We start from the raw sequence: 16,993 nt of genomic DNA, 5'->3' as shown, positions 1-16,993 counted from the left end.
AATATGTCTGGAGCTCAAGACAATAAGACGGGATAATAAGTCGGACTCTCGAGATAATAAGTCGGGATCTCGCGATAATAAGTCGGGATCTCGCGATAATAAGTCGGGATCTCGAGATCCCGACTTATTTTCTCGGGATCTCGCGATAATAAGTCGGGATCTCGAGATAATAAGTCGGGATCTCGCGATAATAAGTCGGGATCTCGCGATAATAAGTCGGGATCTCGAGATCCCGGCTTAGTTTCTCGGGATCTCGCGATAATAAGTCGGGATTTCTTTCCTTTTTTTTTTTTTCTCCATGTCCCCTTAGGGGCTCCGTACATTTCAGACAATAAAAAAACATTAAAAAAAGATCCTGAGTGACTCATCCCGTGGCATCAACATATTTTTACACTTGAATATCTGTAACTTCTTAGATTGCGGCTAATCTGCAGTCCCGACTGGCAAGGTCGTCGTTCGATAAGAATTGGTAAGTAGATATCCGAAATTTATACACTAGCCAAAAACATAGTTTAGCTTTGGGGTAAAAGTAACAATGCTCTGCTGTGAAGTTTTCAGAGTGTTGCAGAGAAGCCACACATGGAGTGTCCTGTAGAGATGGTGATGCCTCTGGTGTCCAACCCGGGCCACGTCTGTGTCACAAACGAAAACCTTTACTTCCAGCCCCTTAACGGACATCCGGTGAGTCCACAGTTGCAGCGGCCGGCTGCTCGCGAAACGATGCCGCCTGACAGAAACGCCGGTTAACCTCGCGTGTCATTTCAGCAGCACGTGATTCAAATCAAACTGAACGAAGTCAGGAGGATCTACAAACGGCGGCACGGGCTCAGGCCTCTGGTGAGCAGCGCTGGACAGCTTCTTTAAAAATAAAACATCACTCGCCGTCGCGTCCATGACTACAGAAAGATTGTAAAACGTGTGTGTGTTTGTATTTATTCAGGGGCTGGAGGTGTTCTGTACTGAGAATAACTTGTGTTCTGACATCTACTTGAAGTTTTACTACCCAGCCGACCGAGATGAAATCTACTATTACATTGCTACGTTTCTGGGTAAGAAAACGCAGGAAAGCTTTTACTATAGAAGAGCCAAGCGTTCGTCATCAGTAAGCAGAAATGGAAACAACTGTGGGTGACATTAGTCCGCACCTCAAAGATGATTTAATAATGGATAACAAAATCCCAGGAAATAATTTTTTGCCTGTAGGCATCAGATTATACAACACCCAACTCTGAATGTCGTGAAATTTATTCTGAACTCATTTATAGATTCACATATTTCCATATTTGCTTTTTTTTTTTCATTTTATTTATATTTTGTATTTCGGTCATGTCTAAATTTCTTGTAATTTCACATTTATGTCAATTTTTTTAATCCTTAATAGATGTTTTTATATTTGCTAATATGTTACTCTTTGGATGGGAGCAGCTTGTCAACAAATAAGCAATTTTTCTTGGGGGATCAATAAAGTATATTTTGATTCTGATGTTTATGACTAAAAAACGAGAGCATGAGAAATCATTTTAAAGATTACTGGCAAAATCCACCTGAAACACAAATTTGAGAAGAAAAAAAATACAACAAAGTTGAACTTAGGTATTTCATCTTTATATAATAGGAGAACATTACGTTTTTTTATCTGCACCTAAAAAACATTGAATAAATGATCTTGTTCTCAATCACACCTGACAATCATTATATGTGTTTATTAATGCATATACAGATTCTACATCTTGCATTTTGACGTGTTAGTTGTAATGTTTACCTGGACAATAAGCCATTAAGAAACGTAAAACTTTAAAAAGTGGAGAATGTTCCTAATGCCATCAGACATTTAGACTTTTTTTTTTTTTATATGCATGATTGAAGTTCTATTTATTTATGTGAAAGCAGTAGGGTTTAAAATGTACTGTAAAAAATACAGGAGAAAAGATCCCTTATTGCTGGTGTTGAAATGTTCAAATGAATCCGATGTCATTGAGTTTTCCTCTGTTTGGCTCAGAGAATCACATCAAGGAGCACACGGCAGAGAGTTACATGCTGCAGTGGCAGCGCGGCCATCTCAGCAACTATGAGTATCTCCTCCATTTGAACAATCTGGCCGATCGCAGCTGCAACGACCTGTCCCAGTACCCCGTCTTCCCCTGGGTCATAGCCGACTACACCAGCACGCAGTTAGGTGGGTCGGTGTTCCTGTTGCAGGTGGAAAACAAGCAGGAAATGTGTGGAAAAACCAAAGCTGTAACAGAGGTTTTTATTTATTCAAGGCTTTCTTCTTTTTATTTTTATAAGATTTGGCAAATTCAGACACATTCAGAGACCTGAGTAAACCCATCGGGGCCCTGAATCAGGAGCGACTCGACAGACTGCTGGTGAGAGGTTTAAAGTTGTTTTCTGAGTTTTAAGCTCTTACTGTGTGGAAGGAGACCCCCACCCATCCCTCGGTAACCTCTGAGTGGTTCTGCTCTCACAGGCTCGGTACGGAGGCATGCCCGAACCGCGCTTCATCTACGGGAGCCATTACTCCTCTCCAGGATACGTCCTGTTTTACCTCGTCAGAGTCGGTACGTTGAAGCTCTAAGCTCAAAACTAATCAGCATTTATAACAATTCACGATAAAATGAGTGATACAATTGCAGCTCCTTTAATTGTAAATATTTGATAAAATATAGCGCTGCAATTAATGATTATTTTAGTAATCGATTAATCGATTGTTCTGTCGATTAATTGAAAAGAACAGCACGTTCTAAAGATGTTTCATTTAACCACTTAGGACTTTTTAATGCAATATTAGAAATATATTAAAAACGCAATTGAACAAATGATTCAGTTCCTTTTTTAAATAAGAAAAGAAACTTTTTATTGCCTAAAATGCAATACTATAACATTCTTTCAGTAAATCTGAACCGGGTAAAGCTAACAGTATACAACCTGATGAATTCTGGGTAGAACAGATTTATAGACAAAGGGGTTATTTATTGTTGATGCAAAATAAACTCATATTTTGTACAATTTTGGATTAAATACGTTTTTTGAGTCTTTATATTCTAGTTAAAGATTAAGCGATTACAAAATTACCTGAAGATTATTTCAGTAATCGATTAATCCAAAGAATCGTTTCAGCTCTAGATGCAAATAAAGTCAGATTTAAAGATTTTTCTGAAATGTAACAGAGCCGTCCTCTCTCATCAGCTCCAGAGCACATGCTGTGTCTGCAGAACGGCCGCTTTGACCACGCAGACCGCATGTTCAACAGGTAGCATTACTCCAACTTATCAACATGCAGAAAGCACACATCTGTATGGTTGTTTTCTTATATTAACCTCAACTAAAATTCTCCATTCATGAAACTTTCCACAAAAATTGCACATTTTTTTATTCTGTTTACTTTTGATGATCATCAGCCGTTTGTGTGTAAAATAAGAAAAATCAAGTGTTTTCATTTTTCTGATAGAATATTTACTTTGGTGCTTTTATTTCCTGCAGCATCAGTGAAACATGGAAAAACTGCTTAGAGGGAGCAACAGACTTTAAAGAGGTAAAAACTGGACGTGTCAAAAGGCAACATTTATTTTACATAGAGTACTGGCAGGACTAGTTCTCCTACTCCTTTCTGGGTTTCCTCAGCAGTTTGTGTTAAAACAGCGCCCCTGGTGGAACATCGGAGGCAAGGAAACATGAGATCAAAGCAGCTAAATAATTTTTCATTCGTTCATTATTAAATATTTCTTTGCATGTTTTTCATCCAATCTAAGCTGCAACCAGCAGAATGTTACTGAGAATATTGCTTTGTCTTGGCGTTTTTTTGGGGGTTTTTTTGCCATCGAAGAGGACTTTAGAGAACAGTTTTACAAAAGATTTGCTCCATTGATTTTGACACTTTAGGGGTAAAAGAGGTTATAGTTTGCAAATGCAGCGTCTCTGGAGGAGTGTGTTATATCTTTATGTGTCCTTACTATTTCAGCTGATCCCAGAGTTTTATGGAAATGACTCCAGCGTCCTGGAAAACAGACTGAGTCTTGATTTGGGCCGAAAGCAGAATGGAACGTTAGTCGGTGACGTTCTTCTCCCTCCATGGGCCTCGGGTAAGTTAACTTTTGTCTGCGTATCCCAGGCAGAGTGACCTGGAAAAACCTGGAATTCGATTTAAGGATTTTCAATGTTTACTTAAATAAGGGGAAATATTTGAACTTATTAACCAGGTGACAATGAAGAACTATTTCTCATTTACACTGTAAATAAAAAAATAAGTTTTTATTTTTCTGACTTTATTTCTAGTCGTATTTGTGTAAAACATTGATCAATCTCGTTTACAGTCTGTTTTGTACAAGTTCAATGCTTACATCCTGACAAATGCAGAAATATCTGACATACACATGTTGCAGTTTTATGATATTGCTCCTGGAAAACTGGCTTAAAGAGATTTTCTAACGCTGAGCCTTAAACGTGGGGGAAAATATGGAACTTTAAAATGCATAGGACACCTCGTGTCAAGTCGATGAAGTCAAAGTGTATTTTATCTTCTCTCCAGATGCCAGCGATTTTCTTAAAAAGAACCGGCTTGCCTTGGAGAGTCAGTATGTATCAGAGCACCTTCATGAATGGATCGACTTGGTGTTTGGATTCAAGCAGAGGGGCAGTGAAGCTGTCGAAGCTCATAATGGTAACACTCACTTTTAAAAAAAGAAGTAACTTTAAACCCAAACTATTCAGAAAATTACATGTCTATTTTTACTTTCTTTCTAGTTTTTCACCCGTTGACCTACGAAGGCGGGATGGACTGTGACAGGTGTCAAAGAAAATCGGCTGAAAATGATTGTTGTTATTTTTCTACGAGGTTCATCACTAACCACTCTCCCCTTCTCCCCGGGAAGCATCGAGGACACGGACCAGAGAATAGCCATGCTGACGCAGATCCTGGAGTTCGGCCAGACGCCCAAGCAGCTCTTCACGAGCCCTCACCCCCAGAGGATCACACCCCGGTTCCAGAACCTCACGCGGAGCTCCAGTGTCAACTCTGCTGTCGGCGAGCTGTCCCCTGGTAATGCTGCTGCTCACGCATTCAGATTCCTCAGCTTCAACTGTGTATTATTAATACACGTCTGCCGTTTTCCAGTAAATCTGCTCCAGTAAAGCATTCTGATTTCAAAGTAAATGTCGACGTTCACACACGGTGGCAAACCCACAAAGTGGATGTGAAGTTAAGGCCATGTTGCAATCACAAACTTGAATATCAAACGGCGTAGTGCAGGATTGTAGAGTTGAAAGAAAAAGTTTAATTTATGAAAAATGTTCACAAAAGGAAAAAGAAAAGAATCTGCAGCGGTGTTACACCCTTAAATGTTTCGTCGTATTTGACCTCAATATGGCTTGTGGCAAACCAAACTTCGTACTGCTTCTAGTATCACCACTTTTATGGAAATTTCACAACTATTTGCTGCTTTGTGTTCCTCTATCATACAAAATCCTGTTAATGCATTGAAATGTATTATTGTAACACGATAAAATGTAGAAAGGTGTGAAACATTTTCTTCCATGTGCTGTGTCAGTCTCTCTGTGTGAGGACTCGTCGTTTGAAGACCTGACTGAGGAAAGCAGGAGGATGGCCTGGGCCAACATGGCAACTCTGAAGAGGATCTCCAGCCACAAAATCCATAAGGAGTAAGTCTGCTTGCTTTCTTCTCGGCAACTGTAATAAAAGAGTCATAAACGTAACGCGGTGGAGCACAGAACTGAAAGTTTAGTTTCAGACGTTTGGACTGCAGGCAGCATCGTCTGCTTTGGAATATTTCAATAGTTTTGTGACGACAGATTTGTTTTCATGAAATATTTAGAAATAAATCTCCTAAATATATACACTTTTCACTCTAAACATGTAACTAATTCTGCCTTTTAAACGTCCAGAGCCGTGACGGGCATCGCTGTGACTCGAGACGGAGCTTCGATCTTCTCTACATCTCAAGGTTTGGAGAAAAACAAAAAACCTGCTTGGTGCAGCGTGTTGTTTGGTAGCTAAGCAACCGGAAAGTTTTCTCCTCCATCAAATTTAAGTTGAACTTAACATGTCTCACTTTTCTGTCAACTTGATGCCTTTATTCCAGACTCAACACTTAAAATGTTTTCCAAAGAGCTGAAGGAATTCCAGAGGAGCGTCTCCTTCTCCAACATGGTACCCAGCTGGATTTTCTGTCCGTTTTCCGTCGCATCAAACAGTCCAGCTCTGTGAACAGTTAACCTCTCCGCTGTTTTCCAGGCGTTATCTTCTTGTTTGATGCTGGCCGACGGGAAAACTGTGTTGTGTTCTTCATGGGACAACAACGTGTAAGTGCAGTGAGTGAGTGAGTGAACGCTTGATGAATTTTACTTGATGACTCTTTCCTGGCCTCCTCTGTCTTCCCTGGCAGATACTTCTACTCCATCCCTTATGGCCGGAGGCAGGACACACTGATGGGTCACGATGACGCCGTCAGTGAGATGTGCTGGTTTGATGATAGGCTCTATACAGCGTCCTGGGATTCCACTGTTAAGGTACCTTTTTTTTTTTTTTGTTTCACCTCCAAAAAGGTATTTTAAACGCCACAAACGCTTTACATTCTGATGAGCATTCCACAAATTAAAGACGCACCGATTGCAATTTTCTGGCTGACTTTAAAAGCCTCACTTGACTATTTTGATTTATTATTTCTTTGTTCTGGTGTTAATTTGCAGGTATGGCAGTGTTCCTCTAAAAACCAACCCAGCAACAAAAAAAATACATTTGAGCTGCTGGCTGAGTTGGAACATGATGCTGGGGTGAGTCGCATATCTCTGCATCAGTTTACTGTATTTTATGGCCTCTATATTTTATTGTTGGGAAAAAAATCCAACATTATTTGTACTAGAATATGTTTCATGCTTTTCATTGCAGGATTGTCAGCTAAATCTTTCTTCCTTGCTGTCTTACGTTCAGGTAAACACAGTCGCTCTGAATCCTGCTGGAACTCTGCTGGCGTCCGGCTGTAAAGACGGGACGGTCACCATCTGGGACACCAGCAGCTACCAGACTCTGCAGCAGGTTCACTGCCATGCTGGAACCATCCACCACTCCGCCTTCAGTCCTGGTGTGTCACAAAATGCAGCAATATGATTAAGCCTTAGCGTTGATCAAATCTGCACACAAACCTCTTGGTTTTATGAAGTACTTTCTCTTATTTAGAGAATATTCAAGTTTCTCCTTGAATATATATGTTTAGAAGCATGGGTAACTCAAAGCTAGTCTCTGGTTGTTACTTTCCTCAGACAGCAGACACGTTCTCAGCGTTGGTGACGACTGCTATATGAAGGTGATGGACGTTCAGACTGGAATGATGATCTCTTCAGTTAAAGCTGAGGAGGAGCAAAGGTAGGAAACATGACGTCGCTACACCTGAAGCTTTTTAACAGTTTTTAAGTGGCTGGGTGCTGCTAACATAAACGTGCCTTGGAAAAGTTTTCATACCCGTGAACCAAAATCTATAATGTATTTTATGTGACAGACCAACACATTACGAAGTGGAGGGGAAGCACACATGGTTTGTAAATAAAAACCAAAAGCTGTGGCATGCATTCGTATTGATCTTTACTAAAACGCCCATAAATAAAACTGAGTTCAACCAGTCAACCTGAGAAGTCATCTGATTAGTTTCTAGAGTTCAGGGTTGGGTTCTAAAATAATAAGCCAATGATAACTCTGGAGTAGCTGCAGAAATCCACAGTGAAAAAAGAAAACTGTAAGAAATCTTGTCTGTACCTCACATTTGTTTTGCATTTGTTGGGAGATTCAGGACGATCCTGGAAGAAAAGCTGCTGGACTGCAAAAGATCTGATTGGTACAAAGGATCAGAACTAGAGCTTTCTAGGTTAAATCACATTCATGGCCCAGTCAAAGTCCATCCAGAGCCAAATATAATTGAGTATCTTAGATAAGACTTGAAAAATGAAAGTTCAGTCTGACTGAACTTGAGCTATTTTGCATCGAAGGAGCCAAGTACTAAACAAGGTCACACTTTTCAGATTCTCACAGGAAATATGATGACACTGTATTTATCTTTACATCACAGTTCTGTCCTACTTTGAGTTTGGACTCAACAATCCACATTTTGTAAGGTGACAAAATGTGGAGAAGTTTATGGTGTGTTGACGTTTTTTTTTTTTTTTTTGCTGTTTTGAGTAGCTGCCTTATCTATGAAGGCCCTTATCTGTGGGACTTATCAGCGTCTCTGCGTTTTGCAGATGTTTCTGCTGGGACGGGAGCTCGGTGCTGTGTGGAGGACGCTCTGGTAACCTCCTTCTATGGGATCTGCTCAGCAACACGGTCATCAGCAGAATCCCCGCTCACTCTGGTACAACTCATCTTTCCGAGTTAACCACAACTTTACATGAAGGATAGTAATAAAACAATCCACCCTGATTCACTGTCATCATACACAATAAAGGCAGAGAGACTTATTAAAGATTCGGGTCAAGAAGGCAGATTTTGTGTTATTTTACGCCAAACGGTGAGCTGATTAATAAATATAAGCGCTTGCTTTTCCAGGTGCTGTCACCGCCATGTGGATGAATGAACTGTGCAACAAGGTGATCACAGGTGGAGAGGACAAGCAGATCATGTTCTGGAGGCTGCAGAGTTAAAGGTCTCTCTCTGCAGCGACGGAGACCAAATCTCCTAGTTAAATGCACAGGACATGTTTCCCTCTGATCATGTGACCCAAGTACAAGGAACAGACTGATCTGAGATTTTACCCTTAAAGTATGCCAGAAAGTTGGGTGGAGGACGTAATGTTACCATAATGTTAATCGTTGTCAGTTATATCGAAATACAAACGTGTCTAAATGCAGTGTTTGCTTGAGAGCAGGAAGCTAAAACAATTTAATTGCCTTATTTTCAATTGTTTTTAATCCTGTCATTTATGGATAGTTGTGTGGACTTTATTTTTTATTTTTTTTAGTTTATTCTGAGGAACAGCTGTAAACCCAAGAAGCTTGTATAACTCATAGGATGGATGTTAATATTTTTTTTAATCATCAATGATGTTTCTAATTCCTTTGCTTTATGTGAATTTTATTGTTTAATGTGGATCCAGTGCTTTATGCTGCTCAGGTGTTGCTACAGAAACACAAAGTTACCTCGAAAGTGGTCGTCCAGTTTTTGTTTTTAGCTCAACTGAAAGACAATACATGGAAAACCTAGAGGGATACTGGAAGGAAAAAAAAACTTTATTGCCTGATCTCATGCACACAAGACATGGTAAGCACAAAATACTATCTCATGCGGACTGTTAAGTTTATATTATTCTTTTTTTTCCTTCCATCTCCCTTTAGGGACTCCCTAAGCAAAAGTAGCAGTTTAAAAAAAAAACATTATTTTATCTTATCCATCCATACAAACTGAGAGCCTATAAATCTTTAACCACAAGCAAACAAATGTAGTATAGCTAAGTAGCTAGCATCATATGATAACTGCGAAATAAATGGAGAAATAAAATGATGCTAGTGGCCTGGTAAAAACCAGCCTCTTGTTCTATGTCTTGTTTCATGCAGAGGGTTTAGATTTAGGAACAATTACTTGCTGGTGGCTTGAACTTTGTTGAAGTTATTTGGCTATTTTCCTCAATCTCTAAGGTTAAGCTGTAAAGTGACAGTTCAACGCTAGAAGCTTACGTGAGACTTTTTCTGCTTGCTGATTGGTCCGTTTGGAAATAAATCCACTTCAATTGGAGAAAACTCAGACGGAGCTCTGAAGAGAGGTTATATCGCGTAGCGAAGATGCTAACTAAAACTTAAATTTTGCGTCCAACTTATCAAACTATCGTATCATTATCGATGCACCTTATCAAGTCCACGGGCTCAAATCTGTTACTTTAATAGTACAGCACAGGGGAATTACGGATCTGACGCAACAACGCACGGAAAGGGCGTGGCCTCAATATCCTATCAAGCGGTGAGTGAGGAATAGCATTGGTGTGCTTATCTGTACCCGTCTGTTAAGATTCTTTCCAGTGGAATCTATTGTAATCTTATGTAATCAACTAATTTCTAGTAAAACAGTCTGGGAGACTAAGGAGCTGCCACCAAATTGACAATAAACCTGCAGAAAATTTAAACCATGACAAAGGTCATGGGTAAAAACTATTAAATGACTCAATAATTTGCTCTTAAGTTCATTTTAATGGATTTCTGTCTCTTCAGGATTTGAGAAGGTTAATCAGAATACTTGTTACAATAGACTTGAATTTTAATTTAAATTCTACTTATATTTTTTTCTTTTTTTTTGTCCTAAATGTCAAAGGTAAATAATCAGAAATCTTAGGAGCTGTCACAAATCTGCACCCTCATTTGTGTTGCAATAATCAAAGTTCAAATTTACAAAACTGTACATGATGACATTTAACTTTAAGCAACTTCCGTCTTTTATTGTTCCTCTTCTGCACCTTTCTGTAAACAGAAGACAACCAGACATGAGCGTTCAGATGGTTTACATTGAACTAATCACTGGCATTAACATCATCTTTAGAGCTTTTTAATGACATATGAATTATTACTTTCCAGAGTGGAATGATCATACAGCAAAAAAACAAATGTGAAATTAAGTATTTTTGTCATATCCATAAAGGAAACGAGTTCATTTCATCTAAGTCAGAGGCACACTATTGGTTTCTTTTTTTTTTCTTTTAAAAAGTTATTTGTTTTGTAACAATTTCACCCTGCAAATTCTCCATCGGTTTGCGTGTCATGAAGATCTCACCTTGAGCTTGTCGAGCAGCCCCGCTTTGCGCAGGTTGCCAAATGCTTTGAGGAGCTTCGGCGTTGGGGGTCTCTGTCCAAACAGAGTCAGACCTTTCGGCTTCTCATCCTTGGTTGGTGCCCCTGCTGCAGCTTTGGTTTTAACCAGTTGCCTTTAAGGATCGCAGAAAGCACATGTGAGCAACGCTCAGCGGATTCTTGGCTGCATAAACTTCTGCAGAACAGGACTGCTTCCCCGGAAAGCGACTCGCTCACCTGCCCTTCTTGGCCAAAACCTTCTGGGACTCGGGGTAGTGGACCAGGATGTCGAACAGGTCTTTCTTTTCCAGAACAAACAGGTTCGCAAAGCCGTATGCTCTCACGTTAGCTGTCCGCCGGTTCCCTCCGTCTTTGGCAGACTGCAGCAAGCTACAGGCAAACGCACAGCAGTAAAGTCTTACTGGATAACTGTTCCAGCGGTGCAGCAATGTACCTAGAAAAAATAAATCCTGTCCTCATAGCTGCTCCTGCTGTGGTTGAGAAGGACAAAGATCCAACAATCTGGCGAAGATGTTATGCTTAGAATCAACATGAGGTTTTCAGATGGAAACAATAATGGTACAAGCTGGCAAGCATGGTGGTGGCAGATCATGCTGTGGGACTTTTCTGCATTGCACAAAATGTAATGATGAAAACAGAGGACTGTCTCTAAAACTCTGCAACTGAACCTGAAATGGTTGAAATTTGCTGCAAAGTAGCTTTGTTTTATTTCAAGATTTAAGATATTTGCACTAGAAACTAGACAAAAAATACTTTGTAAGATTTTGTGTTTTTGTAGCGTATTAAAATGAGCTCAAACTGTGGTCAGATATCCACTGGAAGCTACTTTTCTCCATAAATTTTTAAAGGGTATATATTTGAGCCGGTATGAATGAGTTTGATCCTGCATTAAAGGAATTTCAAATTTGTGCACCAAATGATCTTTCTTTTTTAAAACTTCACTGAAATTTGCTGTGTTCACTGCAAAAACAAAATCTTACCAAGTAATTTTGGTCTAGTTTCTAGTGCAATTATCTTAACACACTTGAAATGAGACAAAACTGACTTACAAGTAACTTTTCAGCAAGACATAGTCAATACTCTCTTAATATTAATGAAAAAGTGCTAGTTCCATTTGCAGATTATTTCTCTTATAACATGGGGAAATGTCTTGTTAGAAGTGAAGTAATCTGCCACTGAAGCTGGTATTAATTAGTCAATATTAAGGAGTTACTGACAAGTTAAAACAATTTCCTATTTCTTGCTGAAAAGTTACTTTTCTTAGCTAGTTTTATCTTACTTCAAGTGGAATATTTCACAGACATTTTCACTCCAAACTAAACCGGAATTACTTGGTAGGATTTTGTGTTTTTGCAGTGTAATCTTTCCAGCCTGCTAAAGTGCCGATTCACATCTTTAGTTCTGTGTTGGCCGAGTCGTCCCAGACCTGATTTCTCCGAACACGCAGCCGGCCTTCAGCGTTACAAACACGATGCTGTTGTCAGGCCCTCCCACCACCTGCACCGCTCCGCTTTTGATGATGTACATCTCCTTCCCGATGTCGCCCTGCAGAGGGAGAAGGCAGGACGTCAGCTCGCGGCTCGGTCTTAACCTCATCGTAGTGCGACTCGCTCTCACCTTCCTCACCACAAAGTCTCCTGGCAGGTAGATGATGGACTTCAGCCTCAGTAACATGTCCACCAACATCTGCTGGTCGCAGCCCTGAAACAGACGCCAGTTAAAGCGACGTCAGTTCAGTTGGCTCAGATTTTGATCATTTTCTGCAAACGGGCCCTTCAGTTTAAAACAACGTATTCTTTATTTTTCAGTCTGAGTCACCTGAAACAGCTGGATCTTTTGGAAGGTGGCCAGGTTTATATCCACAGCGATGGCAATTCGCATCACCAGAGGCATCTTGTCCAGAAGCTCCGTCTCATCTGGAGAGGTCGAGATAGCCTTCTGATTCTCACAGGTGTGCAACGGCTTAGCATTTATTTTCAGTCTTTCACTGATTGTAGAAGTGCATTAGTTCACACCTAGCATCCCCTGAGAAGCCCAGGTGTAGTTGTACCAGGTGCGGACTCTGTTCTGGACCAGCTTTGGGATGGTGTACGTGTTCATGTACTCCACGCAGCCGTCCATCGACGCGCGAAAGTACGCCTGAGCTGCCGTGGCCGCTCCTATGACGTCTCTCATCTGGAGGGAAGAGACAGGAACTCTCCTTAATCTTCCAGATTTTTCCTTCTCTCTGGGGTGAAAATAAAAAAGTATCCCACCTGTCCAATCAGGCTGGAGAACACAAAGACGCCGACGAAGAAGTTGGTCATCTGAAACATGATCTCGAACAGAGTCACCGGCTCCGGGAGGCCCCCGATGTTGATGAGGCTTCGTACTGCAAAGTAATAACAGCGCAGGTACCTGGCAGGAAACGGCAGAGAAACGACTTTCATCTGGTCTGTTGTAAACTTGCTTGTGTTTATGGAGCGGCTCAGTTGATTTAAGGTAACAAACCCTTAAAATTCATCTTGTACTCAAGCTGAATTATTGATGCCGTTATTGCTGGTTGAATTATTTATAGGAAAGAAAGAATATTTAAAGTGAAGGGTTAGCAGACACGGAGTTCATTCTAAGAAGTGATGCGTAAAATCACTTGCAGTTTCTAAGAATCATCTGAATAAATCACAAAGGGTTTTTTAAAGCATAGTTTAGATTAGTTTAGAACTTCTTTGGGACTTTTATGACGTCTATGAAATCTGCATATCAGGTAGAGAGGTCATGACCTTAAGATCAAGTGCAACTCAGTTCTGCAGTATGAAAATTATCCAAAGATCAATGATTAAGATAATTAACCTATTCCAAACTTTAATGGAAGGAGTCATTACATATTTTCCAGGCATTTTACTGCATAATCAAGTAACTATGCCACCTTATTGTTATGAAAATGCCTTGTATATAAAAAAAATAACTTAAAAGAAATCTGAAATCGCGTCACAGCAATATCAGACGCCTTGAAATACGACTCTGTCTCTTTAAGAAGCTCTTATTATTTCCGTCACTCCCCCTTCAGAACATCATCACAAACGATGCTTCCACATTTTACTGTTTACAACCGCTCTTGTAAACGACCAGTGGCAGCACCAGACTGCTGCCACTAGTCTGAGGGGAAGCCGAGTCAGCAGGAGCGGAGGAGGGATAATAACTCATGGAGATTGCCAAGAGACTTGGCCACCGAAAAACAGGCCCAAGAAGAGTCACGGTTTTTTATGCTTGTGATTTCAAATTTGAACTTTTCATAGCCACCTCTGTTTTTTCAGTCAGGACCACATGGGCTCAGGCTGCAGTTGTATGAACAAGAAAATAAATTTAAAAATGGGAACTAAAAAAAAAAAAAGTGTAATTTGTGCTCCAACTTCAATAAATAAAGACTGGTTTATAATACAACAAATTGTGACCTTTACAAGTTATTGCACATACTCCAAAGAGTTCAAAAAAGTTTTTTTTTTTTTCTGTTGGTGGTACTTTTAAGGTGATGGTTAGGGCAATTTGTGCACAAAACCATCCACTATAGCTTTATTAGTACACCTCTTGATTTTATTTCAATGAGATGTTACGTTCTGCTTCAGGCCATCAGCGCCACGTACAGAGGCTTCAAGAAGGGTTGGCACTTTGGATTACGGCCTTAAATGGGGAAAAAAACAAACACAACACTTTCTAAAGGAGTCAAAGATAAAAAGTACATACGCTGTGCCTTTTCCATCATACACCCATGTAGTGGAAGCCAGACCCTGGTGCACTGAGGCGACGTAGTAAGCACAGGCGTTGAGGTGGAGCATGTAGAGAAGGTAACCTGTGGTACGGGCCACTCTGCACCAGACATCCAAATAACCTTTTAATAACACCAGACGTGGGTTCCATCTAATCCTGTGTTTCCCAAAAGCGTAACATGTATTTGCGATGTTTAGCGTTGAGCTTTTACCTCCAGATGTAAGCTTTGGCCATGACACTCTCGAGTCGGTCACTGAACTCAAAGAAAGAGTCTATCTGAAACAGACGGACAGAGGGACTCGCGTAAAGTCGAGTGGGGAAACAAAGAATTTCACATTTCAACCGAGATAACGTAACGGCCACCTACCCTGATGAAGCGGTTGAATCTGTAAATGGAGGAGAAGCCGAAGTGTAGAGAGAGAAGGTCGAAAGGGATGATGCTCAACATGTCTGTCTACAAAAAAAAAAAAAAAGAAATGTTTGAATCTTTTAAAGTTACCTGTCTTAATGAAACAATTACTAAATTATAGAAGAAACTTTGTAATACGTGAAGGGAAAATGTGCTGGTCGAAGTGAACTAAATTATTATTCATTAGTCTCCTACGAAGTTAGGGAATGTGATCAGAGAGAGAAAGATGGAGGTTTTCCATTGAACATTTGCTGCATAGCTCAGGAAAGAAAATCACTTTTTTCACTGCATTAGGTTTGAATATTTATTCAATGTGGAACATGCAGTTACATTCTTACCTTAAATCGATAAGATTTCCGATAATGCACTTTGGTCAGAGCTCTGTCTTTCTGAAAACACAAAAAGTTAATATGAAATACGAATGGTTAAAATGTATCTGGACTTTTAAATATGGGGGTGCACCCAGGATTTGTTTAAAAAAAAACAACTTGGGTTTGGAAGGGTTTTATAGCTTTTCATAATTTTGCAAAAACAAAATAAGACAAAGAAGTCACATTTAGTCTGTTTGGTCATTTTTTGCTGTTTTTGAGATTCTTCTTTGATTCATCTCATAATTATCTAATTTACGGATTTGAAGCAAAATAAATAAAAATATGTTTGTAAGCAACAAAACTAAACAGTCAGATCTTGTTCAAATCAGTTTATTACGTAACTAAAGTTGAAAAAGTGTTTGAATTAGCACCGATAACCTCGACGCGCCATGCCTGCAGTCACAGAAAACGGCGGGAAAAAAACTTTCTGATGACGAAAACTGACTTGGTGTCACTGAATGACCCGTGGGTCGGGTGAACCGCCCAGACAGAGATACATTGGGACTTACAATAATGTCTCCAGCTTTGACAAACTGCAGTCGAGGCTGCCAAACCACGATGTCAATGACGTTGACGACGTCAGAGAGGACGTCGAACAATATCCAGAATGGGTTGACTGTGTCATTATGGTACGGGAAGGCCAGCCGGGCGGGGCAGAACCAGACGTTGTAGTTGTACGCAACGGCCACGACCGTCAACCAGGAGATATACCGACGATCTGGTGAGAGAAACGAAGAGAGACTTGAGGCTTTGCAAGCTGACGATGACCAGATGCGATCTTTGGCGTTGCGTTGCTGGCTCCGTGTACCCGTGAAAGGATCGATGGTGCTTCCCAACACGGTGTCCATCTTCTCCTCAACTGGATGGAAGAGGACGTCAAAGCACGAGCAGCTGATGTACGGCAGAATCTTTGCCTTCCTCCTGGCCTCCTCCGCCAGCCTCTCCTCCTCTGCTTTCTTCTCGGCCTCCAGTCGTTTCTCCTCGTCTTTCTTCTTTTTCTCCTCCGCCTTTCTGGCTGCTTCCTCTGCCTTCTTCCTGTCTTCTTCTTCTTTTGCTATGCGCTCCTCTTCCTTCTGTCTGACGTAGTCCTCTTTCCTCAAAATGGGTGCTGAAAAGGCAAAGGGGTCAAAAAAACAACTCTCCAGAGCCGTTTCCGTGTTACCGACTTGACCCTGATTATTTCCAACACTTACTAACAGGTGGAGTGATTTCTGGAGATGTGGCATAAGGGTCTATACTCTTCTCTTTGAGGATTTCAGTTCGCTCTCTCAAACTCTTTATGACATTCCTCAGGACGTCGTCTGCGTACCTGGAGTAGACCACCGGGGGGTCGTCTCTGAAAACAGGAAGCAAAAAAAAAAAAAAAACAGCTGAAAGAATGAGACACAGAGAAGCTGCTGGTTAAAATATGCTAAATAACATGTGAGAGTCTGATGCAGTGCATAAATATTCCTACCACTTGGACTCGCATCATAAAACACAAACTCCAAGAATTTGTTAATTTTTCCATATGCAAGGAGGCCAAAAAGTTCTATTTTGAATGTGTCAAAATGTAAAAAAGATCAAGGGGTAAGGATAAATCCTGAAATTTATGATTTTTATTTACTTTTATATGAATGTCTCATAATACATATTTATATTGCTGAATGCAACGATGGCAAAAAAAAAAAAA

The 16,993-nt window shown here is 40.3% G+C and overlaps 2 protein-coding genes across 3 annotated transcripts in view; one reads left to right on the top strand and one right to left on the bottom strand.

Annotated features, from left to right (window-relative positions):
- nsmaf (neutral sphingomyelinase (N-SMase) activation associated factor) overlaps nt 1–9,525 on the top strand; it is an 18,716-nt gene extending 9,191 nt beyond the window's left edge. Inside the window, exons 9-31 of one of the 2 annotated variants that reach the window (XM_015024932.1) lie at nt 417–469; nt 552–681; nt 766–837; nt 941–1,049; nt 2,000–2,176; nt 2,290–2,369; nt 2,471–2,561; nt 3,190–3,253; nt 3,484–3,535; nt 3,962–4,082; nt 4,529–4,660; nt 4,744–4,786; nt 4,872–5,038; nt 5,547–5,658; nt 5,902–5,960; nt 6,099–6,166; nt 6,251–6,318; nt 6,402–6,525; nt 6,706–6,789; nt 6,947–7,097; nt 7,276–7,378; nt 8,248–8,357; nt 8,552–9,525. In XM_015024932.1, the coding sequence (XP_014880418.1) occupies nt 417–469; nt 552–681; nt 766–837; nt 941–1,049; nt 2,000–2,176; nt 2,290–2,369; nt 2,471–2,561; nt 3,190–3,253; nt 3,484–3,535; nt 3,962–4,082; nt 4,529–4,660; nt 4,744–4,786; nt 4,872–5,038; nt 5,547–5,658; nt 5,902–5,960; nt 6,099–6,166; nt 6,251–6,318; nt 6,402–6,525; nt 6,706–6,789; nt 6,947–7,097; nt 7,276–7,378; nt 8,248–8,357; nt 8,552–8,646 (2,265 nt within the window). In that variant the 3' untranslated portion in view covers nt 8,647–9,525. The remainder of the gene's footprint in view (nt 1–416; nt 470–551; nt 682–765; nt 838–940; nt 1,050–1,999; nt 2,177–2,289; nt 2,370–2,470; nt 2,562–3,189; nt 3,254–3,483; nt 3,536–3,961; nt 4,083–4,528; nt 4,661–4,743; nt 4,787–4,871; nt 5,039–5,546; nt 5,659–5,901; nt 5,961–6,098; nt 6,167–6,250; nt 6,319–6,401; nt 6,526–6,705; nt 6,790–6,946; nt 7,098–7,275; nt 7,379–8,247; nt 8,358–8,551) is intronic. The other variant, XM_015024933.1, reaches the window with a different exon arrangement.
- A 637-nt stretch (nt 9,526–10,162) lies between these two features.
- LOC106941815 (cyclic nucleotide-gated cation channel beta-3-like) lies at nt 10,163–16,657 on the bottom strand (the record flags this gene model as incomplete). The annotated part of the gene is made up of 15 exons (XM_015024930.1): nt 10,163–10,449; nt 10,760–10,910; nt 11,014–11,166; nt 12,224–12,342; nt 12,415–12,498; nt 12,616–12,713; nt 12,813–12,972; nt 13,053–13,194; nt 14,518–14,640; nt 14,753–14,817; nt 14,909–14,995; nt 15,289–15,339; nt 15,831–16,039; nt 16,130–16,429; nt 16,515–16,657. Coding segments are annotated over 15 exons (1,909 nt in total), but the record flags the coding sequence as incomplete, so codon positions are not given.
- Between the last annotated feature and the right edge of the window lie 336 nt (nt 16,658–16,993).

This window comes from Poecilia latipinna, unplaced genomic scaffold (assembly GCF_001443285.1).
Source record: "Poecilia latipinna isolate Pla-1442-1.1 unplaced genomic scaffold, P_latipinna-1.0 Scaffold3883, whole genome shotgun sequence".
Taxonomy (NCBI): Eukaryota; Metazoa; Chordata; class Actinopteri; order Cyprinodontiformes; family Poeciliidae; genus Poecilia; species Poecilia latipinna.
The sequence above is the reverse complement of the archived record's forward strand: the minus strand, read 5'-3'. Positions and strand labels throughout refer to the sequence as shown.